Here is a 27682-nt window from a genome sequence, read left to right on the forward strand (position 1 = left end):
CTCCCCTAATCCCTGTAGTTTCTGGAATCTGTAGCATTCAGTATAGAGAAATAACTCTTACTTTCCACTGTCTTTTTGAAGTGACCTACAGTGGTCTCTTTTGGCTTCCAATGGAGAAGATTGGGCCAGGCCCCACGGTAGGCAGGACAATGCACACACATGTAGAATCACACGCAGACAGAGCTTTACCATACCCATGGCTTTAAGTTTGGTATACAGCTGTAGTTCCAGGTGTATGTCAGAGCACAGCCCCAAATAGCCAGCCAGGCTGGTACCACCCTGCAGTTCAGCAATCCTTAAGCCAAAAAGAGAAAGGAAGCATTACTCTAGCTAGCTGCTGTAACATTCTTCTAGGTAGACAATTTCAGCATTTTATATGCCAACAATTAATGATAAAGTACAGAAACAACCCTGAGCTCAGGGACCTGATCTCCCTGTTGCTGTGGCTGCTGTGAGCACTGTTTCTGTTTGTTCTCATGCTCATCTAGGAAATCTTCAGGACTTTTTTTCTAGTAGTGTCATCACTTCATACAGATTGGGTGGGGAATACTCGAAGTACCTTATGATCCATCCCTCCCAAAAAAATCCCACAGATGTCTCCCCCTGCAAGTGTAGCTCCAAATCCCTCTCTAGCAGAAGAGGGAATTGAATCTACATCTCCTACTTCAAAAAGTGCTGTAACCACCATATTGGTGGTAAGAAAGAAGTGGACTCTACGTTCTATAACCCAGCTCTCTTAACTGCTACTGTCCTTTGTGAGAATCCTGATAACTTTTCAAAAACATCCCCCAGCCCCATCACTCCCAAAGGAAGACCTGCCTTCTGGAGCCCACGTAAGCCAAGATGTGAGCTAGAGCCAAGTGCTGCAGAAGTTTGAGCTTCCACCTTTTTACACAAAGACCTCCACAGACGCAGGGAGGAAGTTGAATCTCATGTAAACTTCAGCTGGCAGCCCTCAACAGCATTTTGAGTAACATAGTTCTGCACTTGCAGAAGTCCCTTCCATGGGGATTCACACGTGTCCCCACAGCTCCTGTCCCAGCAGTAAGGCAGCACCTCTCCTCTTGTGGCCGCTGCTCCCACCTACCGGCGGCAGCTCTGGGGGCTCCCCAGGCCCTGTAGCAAATTCCCCTGCCCGTCCCACACCTGCTTGGCTTTGACCCAATAAAGGTCAGGAAAGGGAAATACCCTCTCCAGACTTTTCAGCCCAGCTATAAACCTTTCAGTTTCTTACACTGTAAAACACAGGTTCCCTCCCCCTCCAAAAAAAAACCCAGAAAAGCTCTGAAACATGAAATTCCACCTAAGGTTAAAAAATTTCCTAAGGGGAAGCAGCATTCTCACCTGCCTCTGCAGGTGGTGGAATCCAGAAGGAATTCTCAACTGGATTCCCAAAATACAGAGCAGACATCAGGAGACTCTGTGGGTTGGTGATGTAACTGGCTTAAGATTCAAAACACACCACCTAAATCAGACCCCACTGGCATAATTTCACTATGGTCTTGCGTTAATCAGAGATGGCAGACACCTCCAAAAAAGAACACAAACAAAAACCCCAGCAAGTTTTGTGTTCCTCAAGACAGGAACCAATGCCTGCTTCTTCAGTAGCACCAGAGCAACAGGTTCAAAGCCAAAGGATACCCTGGAAGGTTAGGTTTAAAAGAAACACAAATATTTGAAGTTCAGTACAAAGATCATTTATAGTCTTCAGAAAACATATAGAACGTGTGTGTGTACTCTTAAGGTAAACCTTGAATCAAGAATCTTATTTAAAACAATAAGCATCTGATACCATCATTAAGTCCTCTGCAACATTAATCACAAGGAAAAAAACAGTTTTTCAAGTACTCTGAGAAGGCATGGGCTATACTTTAAAGATGTGTTGTATTACACAGGAAACTAAATCAGAGGTCATAGACTGTCAGCATACTGACAGACTTCAAACATCACTGTATGCCAGTAACTCTGAATAGCTAAAGATTGCACCAAGCACAGAAATGCATAGGAACAAACACATTTTAACACATACCTTAAGCAGATTTCTGCAGTTTCACCAAAAACTACTTTTAACACTTCCATGTCATCTTCTGTGCTCGACAAACTCAGCATTTATTTATTGTTTAGTTGGATTAAGCTAGGTAAGATTTCCTTACCTAAATGTACTTTACTGAACTGCTACCCTGCTCTTACAAAACCATAGTAGCAATTATTAGAAAGCAAGTGACACAGTTAATGGTAAAGACAGTAACTGGGATAAAATTCAAAGAAAATATTTGCACTTCAAATAGTAATAAAAATTTCTTCTGGCGTAACGAGAACAGCTCCAATGAGCTAGGGATGAAAATACAAAATGTCAGAAAACATCATCTAACAAAAACCCCTTGTGAAATTTAATCAAATTCACCATATTTAAGTATCAAAGCATGAAAATGCTTAATAATTCTTATTACACTGGGGATGAAAGTAATAGACTACACTCCTGGTACTATTCTGGAAAACAATCTTTAACTGCACTTGTACAGCAGAAGATACTTAAACTCAAAGAACTTCTCCGCTTTTACATTCTGCTACTTTTGTATTAGTAAAGCAATGGCAATTACACAGTTGTCTACTGAATGCAGTCTTTTGAACCAGAAACACACAGAGTATATAATTTCAATTCTGACAGGAAATCAAAATTGGTAAAATAATATTTGGTAACCTTTTAAGGGCTTCTGAAAGGGCATCTTTTTCCTTTTTTCATTTTTTAAGATTCTATTTGTCTCAACTTTCTATTGCAGCAGGCAAAGCACTCAGTGGAATTTCATCAGGAAGTTCCAGCAAGAAACACACACATCAGGTCATAAATTAGAAGCACTTCCTTCACAGAAGACCTAACAAGGGGTCTTGAAATTATATCACAATAAAGAGGATGGCCTTTTCAGCTGCCAGTTCAACTACAGTCTGTAGGCCATGCTGCATTAATCACAGAGGACAACACAGGGACACATACAATTGCTGTCAAGATAAGGACAAGGGTAACTTGCAAGATGAATTAGCGCAAATAAAACAAAAAAAAGGGGAGAAAGTAATGTTTTAAGTGAAATTTTTAAAGTGGACTGAAATGGCTGATAATGGCTTGATATCTATCTGTGATTTAGGTCCACAGAATTCAAATTAATTACCAAAGACATTTCTATATGAAGCACAGTAAGTCATGTAAAAATACACATTTTATTATGTACATTTAGTGGTTAAAGTTAATTTGATACAGTTTTTCCTTCTTCCGTTCCATCTTTTGCCTCATGACATTCTGCTGCTGCTTCCAAATATTTTTCTTCAGTGACCTGCAGAAATGTATCAATTTTGTTATATTTTTTAAAATTATTTCATTCTCCTTTACCCTGGAAATCCTCCCCTCGTACTGTCACTGCAACAAGAAAGGATAGCCTACAAAGGCAATTATTGTCTCCAAAATGAAACAACCTGAATGACAAGCATCTTCAAACTGATTTCAGAGAAAAGTGTCATGGGCTCTGAGCACATCCTTGGCTAACAAGTTTCAGTAGACATACAGCACATTTTCTCTCTCTTGACACACAAATAGTAAAGTCTTTGATCTGAAGGCTCCAAAACATCTGCTGTTTAATTCTTATGAAGATTTCCTACGTTAAAGCATGCCTTGATAGTGAGTCTCTGGTTATATACAGCTTACGTTATTTTATAGTTCCATTTATCATAAAAACTTGCCTTTTGCATTTATTCAGTCATTGTAAAGCCTGTCTTGGATAAATAAGTACATTTCAACTTTGAAACACTGGTTGTTGAACAGAAAAATGTTTGCAAGAAACTTATTTTCCATGTAGGTTTTAAACAGGCAAAAAAATACTCAAACTAGTGCATTTATGCAGTTTAGTGACATAGCATTTGCTTTCATCTCCAGTAACTTTCACCTAGGTTCGCTCAGTGGTATTAGATTTTATCACTGCATTTACTTATAGAAATATGTTTGCATGTGTTCTCTCAAACCTGTGGCAGAAAACTTATTACCTAAAATCTAGGTAAGTGTAAATACATTATTCCAATTTTACTTTTCTTATTTCATGTTCATGATTAAAACAGGAAAAAATAATTTTAAATTTTACATGCATGTGATACCAATATTAATTCTGGAGATTAATTTGAAAAATACTAATTGTGGTGGTGCAATTCTTACCCCCCCCCCCCCCGCCCCTCTTTGTTGGGCTGCTTGGTGCTAGGTGCGATTCCACCCACATCCCCCCAAGTATACACCAGTCTGTGGAGATAAGGACTGACAATGTTAAGGAGCCTGGCTCCTGCCCCTCCCGATTGCTCGGAAATGGTTAAAATGGCCCATCAACTCCTAAGGGCCTGGCACACCTGTGCCTGGGATGTGGTCAGATGGGAACAATAACAGAGTCGCACATTCATCAAATTCTTTTGTAAATGCTGGAAGGCACCAGAAGGTATTTGACAAAAGTCAATTATCTTGGACCCTATAAATGGCGACCACCAGGGAGACCCTTTGAGCTCTCCTGGATCGCAGCAGGCCTGTGACCAGCACCTCCCCTGAGCTGGGACGCCTCTCAGGTACCAAACCCTTAAGGTGTCGTCTGCTCCAGACGGAAGGCCAGGGCGAAGTCCCCCGCTCGAGTCTCAGTTATCGCCCGTTGAGGAATGCCAAGGCATTGGGAGTATTTGCTCTAAACTCGAGAGGGAAATTTTCTTTGAGCTAGCTTCTCTTTACTCTGTGTGTGTGTGTGTGTGTGTGTGGGTACGTACCCTTGTTTCTGTGTGTGTATGTCCGTTCTGTGTTCATTCTACTGAATCCAAACACCTTTGTTTCTGTATGTTTGTCCATTTTGTTATGTGCATGCATGTGTATGTATATATATAGGTACCGTTAAGTAAGTTAGTGTGAATCTTGTCATTTTAGAATCTGAATAAGTCGCTTTTCTTTCTTTTAGTATTTCTGAATTATTTTATAATAATAAATTGCTGTTAGTTATTAATAAACCTAGATTTCTTACTAAATATTACCGTGTCAATACTTTCATCTGCGACACTAATATAGTTTAAAGTTAACAACACCTTAGAGAGATTATTACAAAAAGCATGTGGGATTCTCAGAAGCAGACAGCTTCAGAGCCACAAATGGAAAGTCTGATATAATCTGCTCCAGGGTTGTTTTTTAATAGTACAAATTATATCAGTTGAATAGTATTTTTTTAAAACAGTACAGTGCATTTTAATAACCAGAAACTTCAGTACTAGCACACCCTCTGCTACACAGCTGTTAGATTTCCTGTGCCTCCAATTTTTCACCTGTGAACATTTCCATTCCTAAAGATAAGTTCCTGAATATATTACCTATATCATTCAAATTCTACTCTATCACAGCATATCTTTATATTTGGTAAGATGTACTTCACCACTGAAACTTACCAGCCTCTTTGATCTTTCCAGCAGTTTGTCCCACACGATGTGGTAAGCCTGCATTAAATGTCATTAAATTATGTTAGTGGAGGGTGGTGGTGGGGGAAATCTTATCATAGAATAGATTCTGATAAATGTATAGAAATGCTGGCACAAAACCATAGCAATCCCTAATTTAGATGTTACATCTTATAATTTCAGTGTCCAATTTGCCCACATGGGGGACTTGAATAAATGTCTGCTGATCACACACATTCATTGTGTGGAATCATTGAGGGGGTAATGGGCAAAAACGGGAATTAAAATCTTATGAGGAGGAAGGGAACACAGAGATGAAGTGAGGAACCCAGTGCCCACTTGTCTCTTGAAAACTTCCCCAACTGAGAGAGTAGCACATGTGCTAGACCACAGGTCAAAATCATGTAAGTCAAAAGGAATGGGAAGAAAGACTACTGCCTCTACCTACAGTGGTGCATGTTTAATAACAAAAAAAGTCCTAGCACTAATGAGTCTTAAGTTTTACTTTGGTGTCCTAAAAGACTTTAAAATGGTATCCTTTATCTTGAGAATAAATTCAAAGTTCTGCTCTTTCCTGAATCTGAATAAACACTGTCAGCAGCCTCTATTTCAGAAGATTAGCATGCACAACTAAGGCAAGGCGAATGGAATATCCATGCAGAAATTGAACAACTGAAACAACACTTTCAGTACTGAAAAATAACATCAAGCGCCCTCTGATGCAAACTTTTCTAGATGACTTCACATCCACAATAGTTCCAGGAAAACTAACCCCAAATAGCCAACATAGTTATCACCATGGGCCTTCCCCTTCTGCTACTGTTCCCACCTCTGAATTTCATTTGGCTACCAGCACAGCATATAATAAAGATCAGAAAGTAAGACAAATGCCCTAAGTTAAAGAAGGAAAACATGTACATGATGGATTAGTTACCTTCAGATGCACTGGCAGGGACACACCCTGGAACCTCCTTATCAATTCAGATTGGTTAGTCTGAAGATTATGGGCTGCCGTTATCTCATACTGGAAACAGAAACTTGTTCTTGGAATATGAGGGCCTTCACTAACATCTACAAAGTCACCAAACCTGACGGGAGAAAAAAAACCCCTATGTCAAATGTATTTGGAGAGAAGTGCGAGCCTATTTTTTTTTATTTTTGATTAGCAAATTCCTATCCACAGAACAGATGAAAGAAAATCCACACAAATCCCAAACCAAATCTAAACAAATCCCCAGTTCAGCATTTCTAGGTCTCCTGAAGCAAAAGTACAAGTCACAAAATTTCCTAAAATTAACTTATGAAATTTAAACTGCAAGTCTAGACAGAGGATCCTAGGTTTAACAAATCTTTGAAGCCATCTTGGCTTTAAAAGTGGGATAACTCTGTCGTTCACCAGAAGAAGATTTGTCTCCAACAGCACGTATTTTCCACAGTACAGTGTTTAAAACCTGCACAGGTATTTCCCTTTCAGGTCTGGGAAAACTGCAAATCAATTAAGAAAAGTGCGAGACAAAAAAAAAAAAAGTACAGCAAAAGAATACTCGGAACAAATGTCTCCCAGAAACCAACAGGTAAGCCCGTTTTCCCTCTTACTGAGCAAACTGGAGAGTGTGAGGAAGGAGAGAACAGACACAGCATTGTTTTAAAATTCCAAGAACCATCACTTGCAAAGCCATCTGTTCCTTTAGAGAGATGCAGACTCCAAAATCAAATGCAGCAAAATTTAGACATCTAGAAAACTGAATATCCTACACCAGCCTAAGCTAGTCTCAAATTCTTCTCTATGGCTGAGATACAACACAAGCTTCCTGCTTCCAGACTAAGAACTTTTATATCTTAACACTCTATCCCAGGAGCCATTCTCATCTCCACCACTACAAGGCAGCAGCTTGCCAGTTAGGAAGATCTTGACAACTTTGGAAAAAAAATCCACTATACAATGCTAACTCCTGTTTGCAGACAAGTATTTGGTTTGTATTTTGTTTAACCTGTCAAACTCCAGAGAATTATTTAGATTTTATGTAAAAGCATTTAAAGCAGTAAGACTTCCCTGGCACTTACCACCTTTAACATAACAAGAAATAAAAATGTAGTGAGATCCACCAAGTGCTAAGTATCACAAAACAATGGTTGTATTTAAAAAAAAACAAAACAAAACAAAAACAACATCTTAAGAAAGACTACAGACAGCAATGAATACAAGTGATTTTTAAATTGAAAACTATCACAGGTTACTCCACACCTGTGGAAAGTACTTGCAATATAATCAAATCTTTCAGTGAATCATTACAAAATGAGAGTTCAGATTTGCTCACCTATGTAACGTTACAATTCCTTCTGCATTCTGAGAAGCTTTTCGTTCTATCATCTCCATTTTGTATCTGAACAAGACAAAAAAAGAAGATTAAAAAAACCGTCACCTTTAACACCTAGTTCTTATAAGAATACTTAAGAGATAGATTTAAGGAGCATTCTTAAAAATCATGCTCATATTTATGTGAGCTTTGACACAGGTTTGAATTCTTAATTTTATATGACATGTTTCATAAAGCTTGTCATGCAGACCTGTTAGTCTAACCTCAGTTCCCAGAAAAATTATGGAGAAGATTATACTGAATACTACAGAAAGGCATTCAAAAAACAATGCAATCATTGGGCACAGTCAACATGTGTTCACAAAGGGAAAGACCTGCTTAACTAATTCCATATTCTTCTATAAGGTCACCCACCTAGTTGATGAAGGGAAGGAGGTGAATGTAGTTTTTCTGGACTTTAGTAAGGCTTTTGATACTGTGCCTCATGGCATCCTTCTGGACAAGTTGTCCAGCTGTGGGGTAAGTAGGTTCATGGTGCACTGGGTGAAGAACTGGCAGAAGGGCAGAGCAAAAAGGGTTGTAGTGAATGGGGCTACATCTGGCTGGCAGCCGGTCACCAGTGGTGTTCCTCAGGGCCCCATTCTAAGGCCAGTTCTGTTCAATACATTTATCAACGATCTGGATGCAGGAGTTGAATGTACCATTAGCAAGTTTGCTGATGATATCAAACCAGGAAGTGTTGTTGACTTGTAGGACAAGAAGCCTTGCAGAGGGACCTAGATAGATTGGAGCACTGAACAATCATCAATGGCATGAAATTTAACAAGTTCAAATGCCAATTCTACACCTGCGAGGGATTAACGCTGGGCACAAGTATAAACTGGGAGAGGAGTGGCTGGAGAGCAGCCCTGCAGAAAGGGATCTGGGAGAGCTGGTCGACAGCAGGGCTCAGTATGAGTCAGTAGTGTGTGCCCTGACAGCCCAGAGGGCAAAACACATCCTGGGGTGCATCAAACACTGCAAAACCATCCAGTCAGGAGAGATGATTATCCCACTGTATTCAGCACTGGTGCAGCCTCACTTTGAGTCCTCTGTGCAGTTCTGGGCGCCACAATTTAAGAAGGATGTGAAGGTTCTTGAATGCATCCAGAGGAGGGCAACAAAGCTGGTGAAAGGGCTGGAAGCCATGTCCTGTGAGGAGTGGCTGAGGACTTTGGGCTTGTCTAGTTTCAAGAAAAGGAGGCTGAGGGGTGACCTCACTGCTCTCTACAGCTTCCTGAGGAGGGGAAGGGGAGAGGGAGGTGCTGATCTCTTCTCCCTGGGATCCAGGGATAGGATGTGTGGGAATGGTTCAAAGCTGCACCAGGGGAGGTTCAGACTGACATTAGGAAACATTCCTTTACCAAGAGGGTGCTCAAACACTGGAACAGGCTTCCTGGAGAGGTGGTCGATGCCCCAAGCCTGTCAGTGTTTAAGACACATTTGGACAATGCCCTTAATAACACACCTTAACTTTTGGTCAGCCCTGTTGGATTAGATGATCATTGTAGGTCCCTTGCTACTATAATATTCTATTCTAGTCTATTCTATTCTACGTATATGTTATAGGAGGGCCATGCTCTCTCAGCGGAAAAATAAAATGAACCTACTACTTCAAATAAAAATAAGAGTTTTTCAAGTCACAGGTAAGACTAGAAGACGCTATCAGATCACCTAAACTGATTTTATGCAATCTGTGGTCCTCAACAGCTGGCCATCTGCAAGACAGCCAAGTGTTCTCTGCTCTTTCTACAGACACACAGACTAAAGCTATTATCAAAAGTCAGCTCCCACCTGCTGTCAATGCTTGCCAGCCAACGTAGCAAAGAGATGTTAGTCTGTATGTCACGTTAATATCATCATCATTAAGCTAAAAAACTAATTATTTTTGCAACTTCAGTTTTAACATAATTTCATTTTGGTTCACAAAATGATAAATTATTTATTATTTGCCCCCAATCTCTCTCCAACTGTTAAAAAGCTGTGGACCAGAGAATTTTTCTCCCCCAAAACATTGCTTAAGTGTTTTTTCAGTGAAGAAGGCTAGAGTGTTCTGAACAAGCTTTCTTTCATAGCACAGGTCACAGTATTTTATCCATTTTTGCTCTGCAGAGCTAAAAAGCTGTATTTCATCAAAACTTCATTTGAAGATACCAAGATACGAAAAATCTACATTCCTCTGAACATGAAAGCTTTTCAGCAAAGGCTGAGAGTAACTAGCACTCCAAGTCTAACCACCAGAGCTTCAATTTAAAAGCAGTGAAATCTTAAAGCTCACTATTAAACTAAGAAGTCCACAGTCTTTCCATTTGCCACAAAACTACATCCCGTAAAGTGTTGGCCTCTGGAGAGAACATTAAAAATAATATAAGGTTGTGTGACAAAGAGAATGGAGGCAGGCTCATTCGAAGTAGCGGGAGAACTACCTTCTTACCTCATCTGTCACATCTTATTTTAGATTTACAAAACCAAACAGAGATTTAAATAAATTCCTAATTGCCTTTCTAAAAGAAAGGCAAATTTCAGCACTTACCTGTTATGCTGAAACATTTCATGTGCTACTTTTGCTTCAACATGCAGTGTTTCAAATGGCAGGTCTTTATGAATTAGCTTTGTGGCATCCCTCGTAAGAGAACGGAAGTTGTCCTAAAAAACATACGTACAAAACCGTCACCACTGTTTCACAGCTGTAGTGAATAGACAAAGCATAGGAAACACTACATATTAGCCAAAACAACAAGGATCATCTACTATAAACCCAAAATATAAGAATATTGCTGCAGGAATGTTACTCTTACTATGTATCAGCAAGAGATTGCCACAGATCATCACTGTTTAAATGGACTGATTCACTGCCCAGTCAAATCAACAGGCATGTTTCCACCAGAAACAACATGTTAATTGGAGTTGAACTTCTCAGGTTTTCCCTACATGATATATACACAATCTTGCTACTGTGTATTTTTTTTCCCAGAATCGTGACTCCACTTATACATGACCTCTATTGTGATGGAATCAAAGGGAAAAAAAGTACTGATTAATAAATAGAAATTGATCACCTTGGTCCAGAAATCAAAGCTCTGCATACTCAGACTTGTTGATAAATAAGAAATTTTTATTATGACAAATTACATTTATAATGTCACGTAGAAAATATTTCCTACTAAGTTATTTCAACCACAAGATCATATCGAAGAAAAAACCTGCATTGTACCAATACTGCTTTGTTAGCCATACTCACCTCTGCTGGTATTTGGGCATGAGAACAAGAATAGGCACCAGCTGATTAAAACAACTGTAATCAGACCAGCTACCAAATGAGGTTTTAGGTTATTAGATTTACTGAAGAGAATGAAATACAAGCAAGCTATTAAGGAGAGCTTCAGCTGAACGTGCTCATAGTTCTTTTGCAACAATAAACTGATTATGCTGTAAACCACTAAGCGAAAATCTGCATATTACACACATTTTTATTTTCAGAGGGCTCTACTCACACAAAAACTGTGGTTTCATCCACATTACCAGGCAAGAGCAGGTGAGTAGGAGCAGATCTGTATAGTAACAAAGATGGTACCAAGGTCCCAACGGCCACATCAACGCTTTTTAATTGTATTTCAGACTAGAACTTACTCTAGTCCCACAGACCTAAAACCTGTAAGCATCTGGAGGACAGCTCAAGGTTTAATTGCATCTGAAAGGAACACAGTCTGTGTGCTCTGAGAGCACTCTGCAGTGACAGCCAGTATGCGGTAAATACAGAGATTAGTTTCCAAAGACTACTCCTAACCTAAAAAACCACTAGTGTAGATATACCCAACAAAAAGAAAAAAACTCACTGACCCCTCTCCCTCATTAAAAAAGAACCACTAGACAAGGATACAAGCTCTACAACTTTCCAGGCAAGAAGTTATTGTGCTTACGTTTGTTGGTGTCCAGTCATTCAGTCTATTGTCCAAAATTACATCATAACAAAAAGCTCCAGAGATCACTGCAATTCCAATTGCAAAGAGAAGAATATTCATGTTTGTAACAAAATATGTATTTCATTGTCATAATATATTCTTGTATCAAAATGAATGAGAAAAACAAATGATCTCAAGAAATCCATAAAATATAAGTTTTCAGCTGTGATTATACAAATGGAAGATCAAACCTGTATCATTTTCATTTAATTTCAATGAATAAGTAATTTGAAATGAGTTTTAATGTAATGTCAGTATAATACAACCCCATTAAAGAGAAAAAAAATTAGTGCTTCCAAACACTGCATCTAACATTGAAAGAAAAACACTTTGAAAACATTTCACATTTTCCCTGTGTATGCATTGTACACCAAAAGTAAACTTGCACTATTAAGCTGTAAAGAGGAATTTATTGCTTAGAGAAATCAGACAATCTTAGAGCTGAACTAAAATGTTTATCCGTGACACAAGCATGGCACAAATTTATTATAAAGACAACACGAATTTCTGTGATAGTCATCAGAACACTCTTTGTGTATATTTATTCAATTATTGCCATCTTAGAAAACAAGCTTATGAACTCAGTAAACTCACACTATTTCTATACATACAGTATAAAGATATAGCTCAGTATTTGCAAGAATACTCCAAATCCTGGTGGAACTGAAATATCCACTCTATACTTACCAATCAAGACAAATGCTGGAATTGCTAAAAAGTGAATCAAGCGTAGGAGGACTCCACATAACCGGCAATCAACCTTCTTGTATATCAAATGCATAATCACACAGGCTTTGTTATTTAAATAAGCTCCCCTCACATATTTTCTCACTTTTGGAAATCTTAGATCAGGTCACAGATGAGCAGAAGTTGTTACTAACCCTGTTTGTACTTCAATAATCTTCCACCTTAATGTATACATCATAACTTTTAGTAACTCAAGTGCTCACAAGGTTATGTAGTTACTAGAGCAAATTTCACAGAAACACATCACATCTTCTAAATACCTTACTCATGTAACTTCACAATAAAAAGCTTATGTCCATAAGTTACTAACTTAACCTGTGAAATCCTAAGTGGTCTGAAAAGCAGTTATCACACAGACCAATCTTCTGTACTTTGATAACAAAATTGCTTTCAGTGCGATTACTATAAATTAAAGGCAACAACAACAGCACATAAAACACATATCAATGCTAAGTACCTTCACTTGCTGAAAAAGGAGCCTCTGCTTTTTTTGGTAACACTATTAGACACTCACTTAAGAAGCAGGAAAAGACAAGACAACCAATATAAAACACTTATATCACCTGGCACTTCTGGAGATTTAATCAGATTCACTGAGTACTCATCTTTGAATGCCCGCTTTAACACACATGCCATGATCATGGCACAGGAACGCCAATAGGCCTGTAAAGAGAATTTCAGAACACAGATGTATCACCTAGAAGCGAACAACCCATACCAGATGATTATCAGCTATTTATTCCAAAAGAATACCAACATCCAACTGAGTGATACAAACCTAGCTGTCAACCCAAGCATTACTTTCTTTAGTATTTAATCTTCTATTTGGAGATGATTCTCCATATAAAATCAATTAAAAAAAAAATCAAAACTGCACTTGAAATGCAAGCCAGATGTTTCCCTGGAGATATTTAAATCTGAAATCATAGAATAATACAACAATATCAGTTGAAAGGGACGCCCACACATCACCTAGCCCACATGCTGATCCAGCTAATGATAATCATGATGCGTCAACCACCTATTAAAAATATCTGAACTTCCACGACCACAAAGTTCAAGAAAGCAGATGGACACAGAACTGCAAGGGGCAAACAGAATCAAGTGGTCATAATCAGGGTCACCTACAATGGGACAAGATACAGATTTACCTTGTTTACTTCCTCTGGATCTTCATCTTTGAAAGTAAGGAACTGAATTTCACATGATTTGGTCAAGGGTTTGTACATATCCCAGACTTCACCATCCACAAGAGCTAGAACAGATTTCTTGCAATGCCACTCACTTAAGTCTAAAGAAAGTAAAACAAGTAGTACACAGTTATTAACCATATTTCTCAGAGTCAGCAGTTTAGACCCCTACATTTGTAACAACAAACTGCAAGTTTCATTTTTGTAAATGACTTGGAAGGACGAGCTGTTTACAGAGACTCCAACAATTAGCTCAGTTTCTGCTGACGTATTTTAGTACAAATGTATTTTAAACTTACCAAACACAAATATTCTGAATGCATGCCTGTGGCCTTGGTCATTAAAATGTCAATAACACTAACTTTTCAAATTGAGATAATAAGTACTTCAACTGGCAGCACGATTTTCAACATCAGTGGCGCAACGTTAGTTTAAGAGTCCATTCACTTACGCATGGCACAATTGTACGGAGTAGACAAGGCTTTGTTCATTACAAACACGGTGCCGGGGTGCGATTTCCCAGTGTATTTTACTTCAATTTTCTCAATTCGTGGATAAAGAGACAACTGCCTCTCTTTCTCTTTGTTGAAGAGTTCATTACGCATCAGAATCACTTCATCTGATGTCAGTCGAGAAACTGTTGGTGTAGACATGAACCCTGGTAAAAGGAAAGATCTAAAATAAGCAATAAGGAGTTTTTAAAGCCTCTTTATAAGAGGTTCGTTTCTAAAGAAAAGGAGACATGCCACCGCACTGCTAATCCCTGTGCCCGTCTCAATACGCATCAGCAGCTCCTACAGCCCGTCCGCTCTCGGTCCCCGCAGCGCCTGCAGGGAGTCACAGCCGAGCACTCCGAGCCAACGGAGGCTTAAGGAGGTGCTCTGGCTGCAGAGGCCCTTCCCTCAGACAGGCCAACCGCCCCCGACACACCGCAGACCTCCCCGGCCCGCCTCGGCCCTGCGCGGGGAAAGGGGTCAGCAGCGCCTCCCGCCCACGGCAGCCGCGCCCGCAGCGGCCTCCTCAGCCCGGCGGGCCGGGCACCCGAGCCGGGCCGAGCCGAGCCGCCCCGCCACGGCACGGCCAGGCCCGGCCGCCCCAGGCCGGGCCTCTCAAAGCCCCGGCGCAGGACGAGCCCGAAGCCGGCCCGGCGCACACCCAGCGCCCCGCCGCGCCCGGCCCGCCGCCACTCACGGCGCCGCTCCCGCCCGCCCCGCAGGCAGCGGGCAGCCCAGCGCGCCGCCATGCTCCGGCCGCGTCCCGCCGCCCCGCTCCGGCCCCGTCCCTCCTTCCCCTGGCTCCGCCGGAAACAGCGGCGGCGGCAGCGCGGTTCCGCCCCGCGCTCGGCCCGCGGCCGCCGGGCGGCGCCGGGGGATCAGGACCGGGGCTCGAGGCGCGGGGCGGGGGTCGGTCCCTCCTCCCATCCCGCAGCCGCCCGCGCTCTCTCCAGAGGCCCCGGGAGGTCTGTATTAGTTCCAGAACGCTGAGGGCGTGGGGCGTGGCCCCCTCCCTCCTTTTGCCTCTGCAGTGCTACCCTGGGCAGTAATGTCATCCTCGAAGCTAGCATCTTTTGGATGGCCCTAAGGTATATGTTCAGCCTCCCGGTAGTGAGGATCACAAATATGCTGTACGGGGGCTACAACATTCACATTAACGGCCCGGTCGGTGGCTGTTGGAAAAGGGTCTTTGGTGCTCAGCTCCCTGCTGTAGCTGAGCCGTGGCTGGGCCGCACCACACACAGGCTGCCAAGTTTCCCTGTAACTCCAGCTCCCCACCGGCAGCTCCCCTTCGCCGTCACTGACCCCCTGTATTGGGTTTGCATGACAAGGTTTTGGTAGTGGGGGAGCTGCAGGGGTGGCTTCTGTGAGGAGATGCCAGAAGCTTCCCCCATGTCCGACAGAGCCAGTGCCAGCCAGCTCCAAGATGGACCCACCGCTGGCCAAGGCTACACCAGTGACGGTGGTAGAACCTCTGTGATAACATACTCAAGAAGGGGGAAAAGAAAATTGTGCTACAGCCAGAGAGAGGAGTGAGAATATGTGAGAGAAACAGCTCCACAGACACCAAGGTCAGTGAAGAAGGAGGGGAGGAGGTGCTCCAGGTGCCAGAGCAGAGATTGCCCTGCAGCCCGTGGTGCAGCCCATGGTGAGGCAGCTGTGCCCTGCACCCATGGAGGTCCACAGTGGAGCAGATACCCCCCTGCAGCCTGTGGGGGACCCCACGTCAGAGCAGGTGGATGCGTCTGAAAGAGGCTGTGACCCCGTGGGAAGCCCACGCTGGAGCAGGCTCCTGGCAGGACCTGTGGAGAGAGAGGAGCCCACACTGGAGCAGGTTTTCTGGCAGGACTTGATACAAGGAAATGATCACCTACTTTGCAACTTATTTACTTATAGCAACTTATAATGATTTCTGAATATTGCTTAATAATCCTGCTTGTCCTGACTGTTCTGTGGAAGCTTACCAAGGACTATTGTGTTCATCAAAACAAAGCAGTTTTCTGTGTACCAAGAATTACTATGTTCAGCAAAAATAAGAGACATGTCCTTGGAAAGCAGATGTGTTCTAGCAAGTTTATGGATAGATAGCCATATATGGGCACTAGAAATTAATAGACTGGTGCTTTTAGATAAGATAGAGGTGCTAAACCAGTGGGAACCACTCTTTATTCAAGAAATTGGCTAAGAGAATCTGCGCATGCTCCGAGGAAAAGTACAAGGTGAGAAAGACTGTGAGCCTTCCTCCAAAAGACCCCCAAAGACGCCCACCAGGAGGCAATGCACAGGTGCAAAGAGAACATAAACTGCTGACACCAGCCTTTTGAACTAACCCAGCCTTACTCATGCATATGGATATTTGTATTATGTAATCCAATGAATATGTATAACCACATTCTATAAGTTTTTGGTAAAATGTGCTGTGGGGGTGCAAGCTTTGTGGAGAAATCCCCTTGCACCCCAGCGCTGGAGTAAACATACCTGCTTTATAACTCTCTCTGAGTTGCAGAGTCTGTTTTCTGCAAGTCAGACTTGTGACCCCATGGGGGACCCATGCTGGAGCAGTCTGTTCTTGAAGGACTGCACCCCGTGGCAGGAACCCACGCTGGAGCAGTTCTTGAAGAGCTGCAGCCTGTGGGAAGGACTCACGTGGGAGAAGTTCATGGAGGACTGTCTCCAGTGTGGAGCAGGGGAAGAGTGTGAGGAGTCCTCCCCTGAGGAGGAAGGAGCAGCAGAAACAACGTGTGATGAACTGACCACAACGCCCATTCCCCGTCCCCCTGTGCTGCTGGTGGGGAGGAGATAGAGAAATCAGGAGTGAAGTTGAGCCTGGGAAGAGGGGAGGGGTGGGGGAAGGGTTTTTCAGATTTAATTTCTCATTACCCTGCTCTGATTTGATCAGTAATAAATTAAGCTAATTTCCCCAAGTCGAATCTGTTTTGCCTGTGATGGAAGTAGACACTTTGGAAGGGAGAGCCACCCTGCAGGAAGACCTGGATAGGCTGGAAGGGTGGGCTAATAAGAACCTTATGAAGTTCAGCAAGGACAAGTGAAAGGTTTTGCGCCTGGGAAAACATAATCCAGGAGGGCAGCACTGGCTGGGATCTACCTGACTGGAGAACAGGTCTGTGGAAAGGGACCTGGGGATCCTGGTGGACAACAAGCTCAATATGAATGAACAGTGTGCTCCTGCAGCAAAGCAAGCCCACAGGGTACTGGATTGCATCAACAAGGGTATCACCAGCAGAGATAAAGAAGTCATTACCTCACTCTACTCAGTGCTTCAGGCCACACCTGGAATACTGTGTTTGATTTTGGTCCCCGCTATACAGAAAAGATGTGGACAGACTGGAGAGGGTCCAGGAGAGGGCCACAAATATGGTCAGGGGACTGGGAAGCCTGGCACATGAGGGAAGGCTGAGAGAATTGGGTTTGTTCAGCCTTGAGAAAAGAATGCTTAGGGGAGACCTTATCACCATGTTCCAGTATTTAAAGGGTGGCTGCAAAGAAGATGGAGACTCTCTTTCTACAAGGAGCCACATGGAAAAGACGAGGGGTAATGAGTACAAGTTACACCTGGGGAGATTCCGATAGGACACAAGAGAAAAAATTTTCACAATGAGAACAATCAGCCACTGGAATAATCTCCCTGGGGAAGTGGTGGATTCCCCAACATCGGACACTGTTAAGATTCAGCTGGGCCACCTTGTCTAGACTGTGCTTTTGCCAAGAAAGGTTGGACCAGGTGATCCTTGAGGTCCCTTCTGTCATGGTTTGAGCCCAGAGGGAAACAGAGCGTGATGCAGCCGTTCACTCACCCCTTCCACCCCAGCGCTGGGAAGGAGAAAAAGAATCAAAAGGCTTAGAAATTGAGGTAAGGACAGAGAGGGGTGGCTCACCCATTATGGTCACAGGCAAAAGAGACTTGTTAGGGGAAGGAAAAGAACATCACTTTAATTGAAACACTAACAAAACCAACACTTAACAGACAGAGCGGGACAGTGAGAAATGTTATGACATCTTAAAACACTTCCCCTCACCCCTCCCTTCTTCCCTGGCTCACTTTGTTCCCAATATCTTTACCTCCTCCCCGCAGTGACGCAGGGGCAGAGAATGGGGGGGTTTCAGTCAGTCCACTGCTCCTTCCTCCTGGGGGGTGGGGAGCACTCTTCTGCATTTTCTCCCCCTGCTTCACGTGGCTCCCCTCTCACAGGAGACAGTCCTCCATGAACTTTCTTTGGCATGAGTTCTTTCCACAGGCTGCAGCTGTTCCCAAGCTGCACCAGCGTGGGTCACCCCCCACGTGTTGCAGTCCTCCCAGCTCCAAACTACAACAGTGGGGGCTGCTTCTCCTCTCAGAGTCCTGGCCTCCTCTAAGCACAGTCACCTGCTCTGTTGTGGGGTCCTCCACAGTATTTCTACTCCACCGTAGACCTCCATGGGTGGCAGCGGGGGTGGCCCTGCTGTCTCACCATCGGATACAGGGGGGCTCTCTGCTCTGGTGCACCTCCCCCCCTTCCTCCTCCTTCCTTCCACAGACCTTGGTGTTCACATAGGTGTCCTTCTCATAACTCCTCTTAACAAGTCCTAACCCCATCTCAGGTTCCCCTTCTTAAATACGTTATCGCAGAGGTGCAGCCACTGTTGCTAACTGGCTCTGCCTTGGCCAGAGGCAGGTCCAACTTGGAGCTAGGGGAGCTTTGAGAAGCTTCTCACAGGGGGTCACCACTGTAGCCCCGTCCCCCACTACCAAACTTATCACACATTCCCACCTGGTATTCTGTGATTCATCCCAGTTCCCAGTTGGCAAAGATACAACAGTCATCCGGAATACCAATGTCAAACAGTTACACTGAATTAGTGCCATTAAGAGCTAAAGGATGTAATTAAACTCAGCATCAAAAAAATAAATATGTTAATGCTGGCAAGGGCCAGTAACAGACAGAGAATTTTCCATTGTGGAAACATGTCTGCAGAGCAGCGGGACAGTTGGGTCCTCTTCGTTTGGTACTTGGCACTGGCTTTCCTGCTCACCTGGGCTCTCATCCAGTAAAACAGGTGTGCGAGTACAGTAGCTACTCATGCCCTTCATTACATTATTTGATAGACTAAGAATTCCAGCAAGTCAATCATCCTGCTTCCTCATTTTTTAAAATGAGTTAAATACAAGTTATTTTTTAGTGCAGCAGGTTTACTGTAGCCTACATACTTGTGTGTCTAAAACAGTTTATAGCCTTGAGGTGAAACGTCCTGAGGAAACACAAAGATGCTATTAATATTTATGTCATTATAGCTCAACTACACCATTTCTTCTATTAACTTTTTATTCTATGGCTTGAGGAATTGTACGCGGTCAACGATCACATCACATAATCGCTTTGGTTTAAAAAATAAAAGATCCCAAAGAAAACAAAGTTCACAATGAAAGGTATAAAAAGAGCATTTTTACTCTATGAGGAGATAAATTCGAAATGTTCAGAGAATGAAAGACAGAAACAAACCATATTCTGTCACTTTGAGGAAGTCTTGAATAACAAGAATAAAATCCTCTTTGATGCTGCACACTTTATTATCTTTCTGTTTTAAATTGCTACTTTCTAATCTCTAAGTCTTCTTTTGTATGAGTATTTGAAACTTTTTATTCAGCTTAATCATCAGAAAAATTGTGGTAGAATATCTGGTCCCTCCTTCTACTTGTTTGGTGTCGCTCTGGAAGGACAATGCAGATAAAAAGCCACCTGGGACTTGTAACACACTAAAGACTACAGGAGGAGCATGGCTGTAGCCCTCTGTTTTTTGGTAATCCTCGATCAACAGAGTGACAGTGCAAAGCTTTACCCCCCACACTGGAAATCAAAAGATATCCAAAGCTGCTGGAAATTTCACCCAGTGTTCAGCTGACATCTCTACAGCCCCTGGACAAAAGCAGGGAAGAGATACAACATTCGCATAGATTTGGGTTTAATTTAAAAATTCAGACTTCAAGCTTACTTTTGATTCATGCTGGCACAACTGGCTCACAACTGTAATATAATTTATCTGTTTACTACAGTATATTTACTTGAGGCTTCTGTGAGAGAGTAAAAACCCCTGGGTCTACTCAAACCCCATGAACTGAGCCAAGTGCCAGCTGGGGGTTACTCTCAGCTGCCAAACACGGCCCTGTCAGCAGCCTGGGGGGAACGTACAGGCCTGCTTTAATCCCCCAGCTATTGATCCCTCAATGCCAAAGGACAAAAGCCTTCCAACTGAGAAGAACTCTGGGAAGGGTTTGGCTGAAATCCAGTGGCTTAAAAGCAGCATGTTACAACACCGAGCATGTCTGTGGTACAGAGAAGAGATGGGTAACAAAACTGTACAAAAATAATTACAAGGTATCAGTCTTCATAAAGCCCTTTGACTTTCAGGAAAACTGTGGATGTTATTTTATCATGGGCAGAAAATGAGAGGTTGCTCCATGAGGCAACAGGAACACCATAATTGCTCCTACGCCATAATATGTGACCCAACAGTAATGCTTAAGTGACAAACCGTGACGGCTTATCACCCTCATGGTCCCAAAGCCAGCTCTGAGCTCATTTACAGATTGCTTCAAAAGCAAAACTGGCACAAAAATTCCTGCCCCTCCCTTTGCTATTCTTGGCTGTTTCTCACCAATTACCCTCTAGGTAGACAACTCTAGCAGTGCTGTACAAGGCGCTGAGCACAAGATCACTGAAGTGATACAAATTGCAGGATCAGTATTGCTGAAAGATTATGTTTTATTCACATTATTTCAGTGAGTTGTCTTACAGTACAGCTTTGTATACTTGTTTCTGTTCACAAATGAAGCGGTAGCAGTAATCCATGGCCAGAGGCAGCAGTTGCCTTCAAGACAACACAGTGTGTAACTACATCCTAAGAGCCGTATTCTTCATGCCACCATGGAGTAGCAAAACATTTTAAACACTGTGGTAAAATAATTCTGACTCTACCACCACCAGCGTTGTGGCTAACGCATTGCTGACTGTTACTCAGGTTGAATCAGGAAGCATCCTACAATGCCATCCAATTTGGTGATCTTTTTTAGAAATGTACCTTTGATTGCTACTGAGCTGTCTACTCAGTGGCAGTAATCTCATAAATTCAGTTGAAAAAAAAATTGCATTAATACTGTACTTTGCAAGTCAAAGATAAAATTATACAAGACATTCCAGAAAATTGAGCTGGGGGATTCACAGAAAAAAGCTACTGAGATCAAGTAATTTCTATTACTGTTATCTTGTTCTACTCTCACATTTTGTGGCTTTCCTGGTTCAAATGTGGCTGACACGTTAGATACGAGATATTTTAACAGTCTAATAGAGATATAGTGTTCTATCACAGCACTCCAGCCCATTTCATTATAGAAAGGCAACTAATCTATGGCATACTCTGTCTTTAAAGAGCCATCAACAACAGGTTGGTAAAAAAAAAGAGTATCTGAATTTAATTTTTTTTGCTTCTTTTCTCAAAACTATACTTGTTCACAGTTTTCAGATTCAAAGTACTAAACAAACAGATAACTTGCCAGCTAAATCAGATTTATTTCCCCAGACAGGAGTTAAAACAATTACCATGAAGCAGCAAAACAAAATAACAAGATGCCAAAGAAGCAGAAAGGAGACAAGGTCTACTGTAACTAGGGACTGGATAGCCATTAAAGCAATACCCCAGAACATTATAAAAACTAGGTGTCATGATATTAAAAATTGCAAAAGAAAAAAATTATCCCTTAAATTGTAGATATCAGCCTCTCCACACGCTTACACATGGCTGCTGATAACTCTTCACACTAAAGAGCAGGCTTTCAAGCTGACAGATTCAATGTACTCAGGCTGGTAGTATGGGCACAACAAAAAATACATAGCACATCAATCAATGAGTTTCAGAAAAAGGATTTGCAACACAGAACATGACATATGTATTCTGGGGATTAAACTAGTTAATTAAACGGAATCTGGTTTAGCAGTTTTGCAAAATAGATTTCTATCAATTTGTCCCATTGTCATGCCCAGAATCACAACAGAACAGTCACTCTACAGCTATGTGCTCCCATCTTCAGCACTTACTAGAACAAACAATTCAGTGTGCTTGGAAAAAAGATGTGTACAGAGATTTAACCCACAGGCTATGGCACCAAGTCCCAAATGGCATCTCTGACCATCTCAAACATAACATTTCTCTTTTTAGAAATATGAAGAAATCTGTTTCTTCTTCTTTGAATATGGAAAAATATTTAAAGATGTCTTCTTGATCAAAACCTAAACAATGTAAATTCCAGTAACAATCAGCCTTCCAACTCTCCATATAAATAAATATATGGGCATGCTTATGCACAGGAGTGCTTTTTTCCTATGTCTTTTACTTTCTCCCTCAGTGGCTCCAGATTCTAAATCCTCTCCCCTGCTCCTCTCAACTAGGCAGTTATCAGCAACCTTGCCGGGTTACCTGCTGTTATAGGTCAGCTAAGAGACATTAAAAAGTTTAACGAACAATTAACTTCGGAAAGCACAGCAAGAAGAGGGAAAAGTAGTGCAGAACTGTAATCTTTGATGCTTTCACTGACATTTCACTCTGCAAACAAGAGATGAGCTACTCACAGATCATCACACATCCATAGTACCTGCTTATCAACAGAATAAAAAATATTTACTTGCTTACATGAAACTAGGGTTACACTACTTGGTCTACTTAAATTCAATGAGTAAACTTGAGACATATCAGGTCTATGCCTGAATGGGATATACTAGGGAAGCATTGCCTTTCATGAAACTTTTTTTTTTTTAATGGTGGTGCAAGGATGAATATTCATTAGCTCTCCCATGACTGTCTTCTAATTTGGTATGTGTAAGCCGTGACAGATGAGTGAATTAACATCCTACTCTTCTAAGTGCTAATTAAACAGCCAGTTCTCTTCTTGTAGCGCACTACTTTTCCCGCTATCCTACGCATGTTTTTGAGAAGAGGACTTGCAATCATCTTCCCCTCTTACCTATCTGTAATTTACATCGCAACACCTTTGTAACCAAATTTAGCAGTTCTAATTTGTTGTACTGATTTTTTTTTATTATTATACCTCAAAGTTATTCTAGGAATCAGCATGAAAGGGACAGAAAATAAATCAGGGGCGATTTGGTTTTGTTCCCCCTGCAAAATAAAACCTAATTGGAGTGGAGAAATCACCAAACGGAGTATTTTCTTAATATAGGTTAATTTCTCTGTATTCATTTTTATCATCTTATAGCTAAGAAAAATTAAACATTCCCAAACTGAAGAGCCAGAGTTTCAGCTTATAGTGTTTCACAGAATTTTAATAAATTATTTTTCAAAACTGTTTTTTCACAGAGCTCTTTAACAGAGTGATGGTACCATAATAAAGAGGTAAACTTGTATTGTTAGAACAGATTATCATCGGCACTCCACATTTGCAATAAAAAGTTTCATTAAAAGGAGAAAGAATTCCACTGCAATTTAAGGATGTATATTTATCTAAAATATCATCTAATGAAATGGTGGTAATCTTTGGTTTATGAATTACTGAGATCATTAAGAAGCATCCAAGTCTTGAAATCATGTTGCATTCCACACAATTCTTAAAGGCCTTTCTATTCCAAGAACTTGACTAGAATAGTTACTACAAAACAAGACAGATATTCTTGACCAGCATTCTGTGTGCAGATGTTAATTATAGACTATTTATATTATTCTAAAAAGGAGTTTCTATGGAAAGCTCTCCAAGAATAACTGTTAAACTGAGCATCTCAAACAAATTCTTCCATGTTGGGCTCTATGTGCTCTTTAATGAAAATATTTTTACTACATTTAACTTAAAAAGATTAAAAATAAGGATAGCAGTCTTGTGCTCTTCTAACAAAGTACTTAACAGTATTTTTAAGAACACCATTGTTCAGCAAAGTACATACAGAATAAGTATATGTAATAAATGAACTATATGCATTACAACCACTTTTCCAGTAATTCTGTAAATGCATTCAGAATGCCCACATTTAATTGCTGGTGTTTTCTGGAGTTGTATAAAGCAAGCAGAGAAACTGTGATCTAGTTGTTGCTGAAATAAAAGAGGGGAATGTAAAGAAACTGTGAAAATACCATGAAACCGTACTAGAAAAAGTCAGAGAAATGTCGGGGAGGCAACCCTGTACACTGGGTATTTGCTTCACTCGCAGAAGAAGCAAAACAGTGAACAGGAAAAAAAAGGAACTTTACTCTGACCTCATGCTTATATAAACCCTATGCATTTAAGTGGATTTGCTGTGGTGTAAGAGTCACGTTAATGAAATCCAAATTAAACCCTGTATGTGAGCCTATGTATTTGGGCAGTTAGAACCGAATGTTTACTGTGGTGGAAAGGCTCTGTACAAGCCCATCGACTAATGGGATACCTTTGCCTTGCAATTAATCTCTTCATTCCCCTCATTGATTCATTGTCATTACATCAGCTTTAGTAGTCACCCTACGAGCTAACCCTTAATTTAATTCTGTAGTGCTGTTTCTTAACGTTCTCCACCTCTGTACCTTTTCTACCAGGCTCCTCCCATATATTTAAATTTTATATCAACACGGTGTTTCTATCACCGTGTGGCTTTAAACAGTAAGGCAGTCCTACTGAAATCAGTGAAACTTTGTGTATGCTTAAAGTTATGATGTGCTGGGCCACACAAAATAAAGAACTTCTCTGTTGTCTATGCAGTAGTTTTGATTTTATTAAAAGCATGTGTCACCATTATACTGTAAGATATACTGGATATACTGGACATATATATGTGCATATATTTTGCAGAAATATTTCTTGCATTCTATATACATTTTTGCCTGTGAAAAACTAGGAAGATTTTGATATGAAGAGCATCATGGCATCCTACTTCTTTGGTCTCCGTTAAAACAGCTGCTAGAGATTTTATTTATAAATAATCTTTCCTCATTTTGCTCCAGTCTAACACAATATAGCCAACATTGCTGTTCTGATTATCAAAGAAATGCTTATGATACTTTTCTTGTTATAGAACCGTATTACATCTGTGGCAATGTATTTTTAAGATGTCATTAGAAACTACTCAGATGCACTATTAACTGTCACGATGAGTAATTTTCCTCGATTCAAAAATTTAAAGGGCCACTACACCTCCTGTATATTTCATCAAGAATCTCCCAGGCTGCTGTAAACCAGTAATAAGAAAGGCCCCGAAGGTGCCGGCGTGGTCCATCTTCGGCTGGTTAACGTGCCCGATGGCGGGTGGCATTCGCCCAGCCCAGCCGCACAGGCACAAGGGGTCACACGGGGACTTTGTCCAAAGCCTGAAGCTTAAAAAACCCCGCGCCCCATCGGCACATCGCGCTCCCTTCATCCGGAACATCGGAACTGTTGTTTCATGATTTCAGCCCATACGCCAGCTTCCCCGCCGGTCTGACTTCGGGAAGTGCACCAGCAGGGACTCTCTGGTCTTCTCTGAGAAGCTGGAGCCTCTCGTCATGAAAAGTTTATTCCGTTGCAACAAACGTCCTTGAGCTGATGAAGGTCTCGGAGTTTCAAAAGGAGTAGATACATGGGAGGGAAGAGCCACTGGCTACGACACGGTGCAGCCCCGGGTTGCGCGGGGGCATGGCGCTGGCGGGGCCGGGGCGAGCGGCGCTGCTGCCCGCCCCGAGCAGCCCCCGGGCAGCCCCCGGCAGGGCGGGCGCCGGGCCAGGGCGCGGCCCCGCAGCCGGCCGCGGCTCCCGGAGCCAGCGCCGGGCGGGGCGGCGCCTCCTCGGACGCGTTAGAAGTTCTGGGGCGGCTCCGCCGGCGCGGAGGCAGAGCCCGGCGGGTGCGGGCGTTGCGCCCCAGCTGCCGCACCTGCCCCCAGCTGCCTCCCGGGGCGCCCCGGCCCGCCAGGCCCCGCCCCGCCCCGCTCCGCTCCGCTCCCCCGGGCCGGGCTGAGGCGAGGCTGGGCCGGGCCGCCCCTCACGCCCCGCCGGCGTCGCCCGGCGGTTATTAACCGCTGCCGCCGGGGGGGAGCGGCCGTTGCCGCGAAGATGGCGAGCTGCAGCCTCCGCCTGCTGCTCCTCGGTTCCTTGGGGGTCCTGAGCTGTAAGTGGCCGCGTCCCTTCCCCGCGGAGCCGGCGTGGGGCCGTCGCGTCCCGCTCCCTCCGGCGGCGCCCCCAGGGGCACGGTCCCCCCGAAGCCCGCGTGTGCCGGGGAGGGCGGGGGGCTCGGCCCCGGCCGCCGCCCTGCCCCAGCCCGGCGGCGGCGCTGCCCGTCCCGTCCCGGGGAGCCTGCGGGCAGGGCGAGGGTGAGGGCGTTGGCGGTGGGGCGGTGCCCGCCCTCCCTCCGTCCCTCGGCCCCGGAGCCAGCGGAGCCGAGTCCCGGATCCAACAGCGGAGGAAGAGCGGGGGCCCCTCCGCGGGGGGCGGGGGGTGCGCGCTCCCTGTGTCCGTGCCCCTCTCGCTGCCACACAGCTGTCACCTGGTGAAGCCGGGCGCGTTTCAGCGCAAGCCGATGGTTCTCCGCAGTGATGCAAACTTTGGGATGCGGGCTGCGTAGTTCGCTGTTCCTGCGGGCCTTTGCGAGAGGAATGAGCGAGTGACGGGAGCGTGTTTGCTGTTGCCAGCACTGGATGCTGCTGCTCCAGAACAGACTCCGTTTCTAATATCGTTGTGGTCCTATTGTCTAACTCCTTAAAAACAAAAGGGGGGATGTTAAAATGAGTTGACAAAAGCTGCCCCACCCAGAAAGCACATAGAAATAAGAAAAAGATTGTGGGGCCACATACCGGTGAAGAAGCAGTGAATTAATATACAGTGTTAACAGTGCCAGTCGTGTGCTAAGGCTGTCACTTTCAGATCATGTCTTACTGTGCTCCTGTTGTATGCTTCTTGTGTCTTGCTGGTATTTTAGGGAAAGAGGCCGTATGTGTTTTGAAGAGAATTATGTAGCACCGTCTTGCAAGGAAGCGCCCACCTGGGACCTGCCAGAGATGGGGTCTCAGTCCCTTGTGGATGTGGGACATGCGTGGTGCTGATGTTTTGTAGTTTACTTCTCATTCCTCCTCACCTAACTGAAACTTGACTGTGTGGAAACTCCTTTTTTGCAGAGGAGGGATCTGCCCTGTAGAGGAGAGACTTGGGAGTGATGCATGTCTGTTAGGTCTTTGGTTTGGTGGCAGTTTTTTTTTCCTGTCTGTTTCTATGAGACCTTATGGAAATTTTGCATTGTTAGATGAGCAGCTAGCGCAGGCTTTCTCTTTCATACAGGAAATAATAATAAAAATTATTTTCTTCCATCTTTTTTATTTCGTTTGCTGTTATTGGCATGGGTATATCTGAGCAGATGAGGCTGCTGTGGTTTTCTTGGTGACAGGTTTCAGTGTGTTCAGGCTGCTCAGCCTTCTGGTTTAGTTGTGTCTGTTGGCAGTGCTGGCTTTGACCAGTGAGGAAATTATAGAGGGTGGTTTGGAAGCAGT

At 43.0% G+C, this 27682-nt stretch overlaps 2 protein-coding genes across 2 annotated transcripts in view; one reads left to right on the forward strand and one right to left on the reverse strand.

Annotated features, from left to right (window-relative positions):
* Nucleotides 1-1681: 1681 nt before the first annotated feature.
* On the reverse strand, nt 1682-14990 carry MRPL39 (mitochondrial ribosomal protein L39). Its single transcript, XM_074858119.1, has 10 exons — nt 14902-14990; nt 14162-14368; nt 13672-13811; nt 13084-13183; nt 11732-11799; nt 10345-10457; nt 7773-7838; nt 6389-6542; nt 5446-5493; nt 1682-3326 (listed from the first exon to the last, which is right to left on the reverse strand). Exons 1-10 carry the CDS (start codon nt 14951-14953, stop codon nt 3240-3242), a joined length of 1035 nt encoding a protein of 344 aa, XP_074714220.1. The 5' UTR covers nt 14954-14990; the 3' UTR covers nt 1682-3239.
* An 11047-nt stretch (nt 14991-26037) lies between these two features.
* The window catches only part of JAM2 (junctional adhesion molecule 2), a 38349-nt gene continuing 36704 nt past the window's right edge, over nt 26038-27682 (forward strand). Inside the window, exon 1 of the mRNA XM_074858124.1 lies at nt 26038-26310. Coding sequence (XP_074714225.1) covers nt 26256-26310 — 55 coding nt within the window. The 5' untranslated portion in view covers nt 26038-26255. The remainder of the gene's footprint in view (nt 26311-27682) is intronic.

Source organism: Strix uralensis, chromosome 2 (assembly GCF_047716275.1).
Source record: "Strix uralensis isolate ZFMK-TIS-50842 chromosome 2, bStrUra1, whole genome shotgun sequence".
Classification (NCBI taxonomy): Eukaryota; Metazoa; Chordata; class Aves; order Strigiformes; family Strigidae; genus Strix; species Strix uralensis.

Bases quoted from the DNA above. Each gene is read 5' to 3' on its own strand.
- MRPL39 (XM_074858119.1), bottom strand. From the start codon at position 14,953: ATGGCGGCGCGCTGGGCTGCCCGCTGCCTGCGGGGCGGGCGGGAGCGG. The intron at 13,812-14,161 runs GTAAGTGAATGG...TACTTTCTTTAG, and splicing joins TCCGTACAATTGTGCCATGC to ACTTAAGTGAGTGGCATTGC. The intron at 13,184-13,671 runs GTAAATCTGTAT...TTCTCTTTACAG, and splicing joins ATCCAGAGGAAGTAAACAAG to GCCTATTGGCGTTCCTGTGC.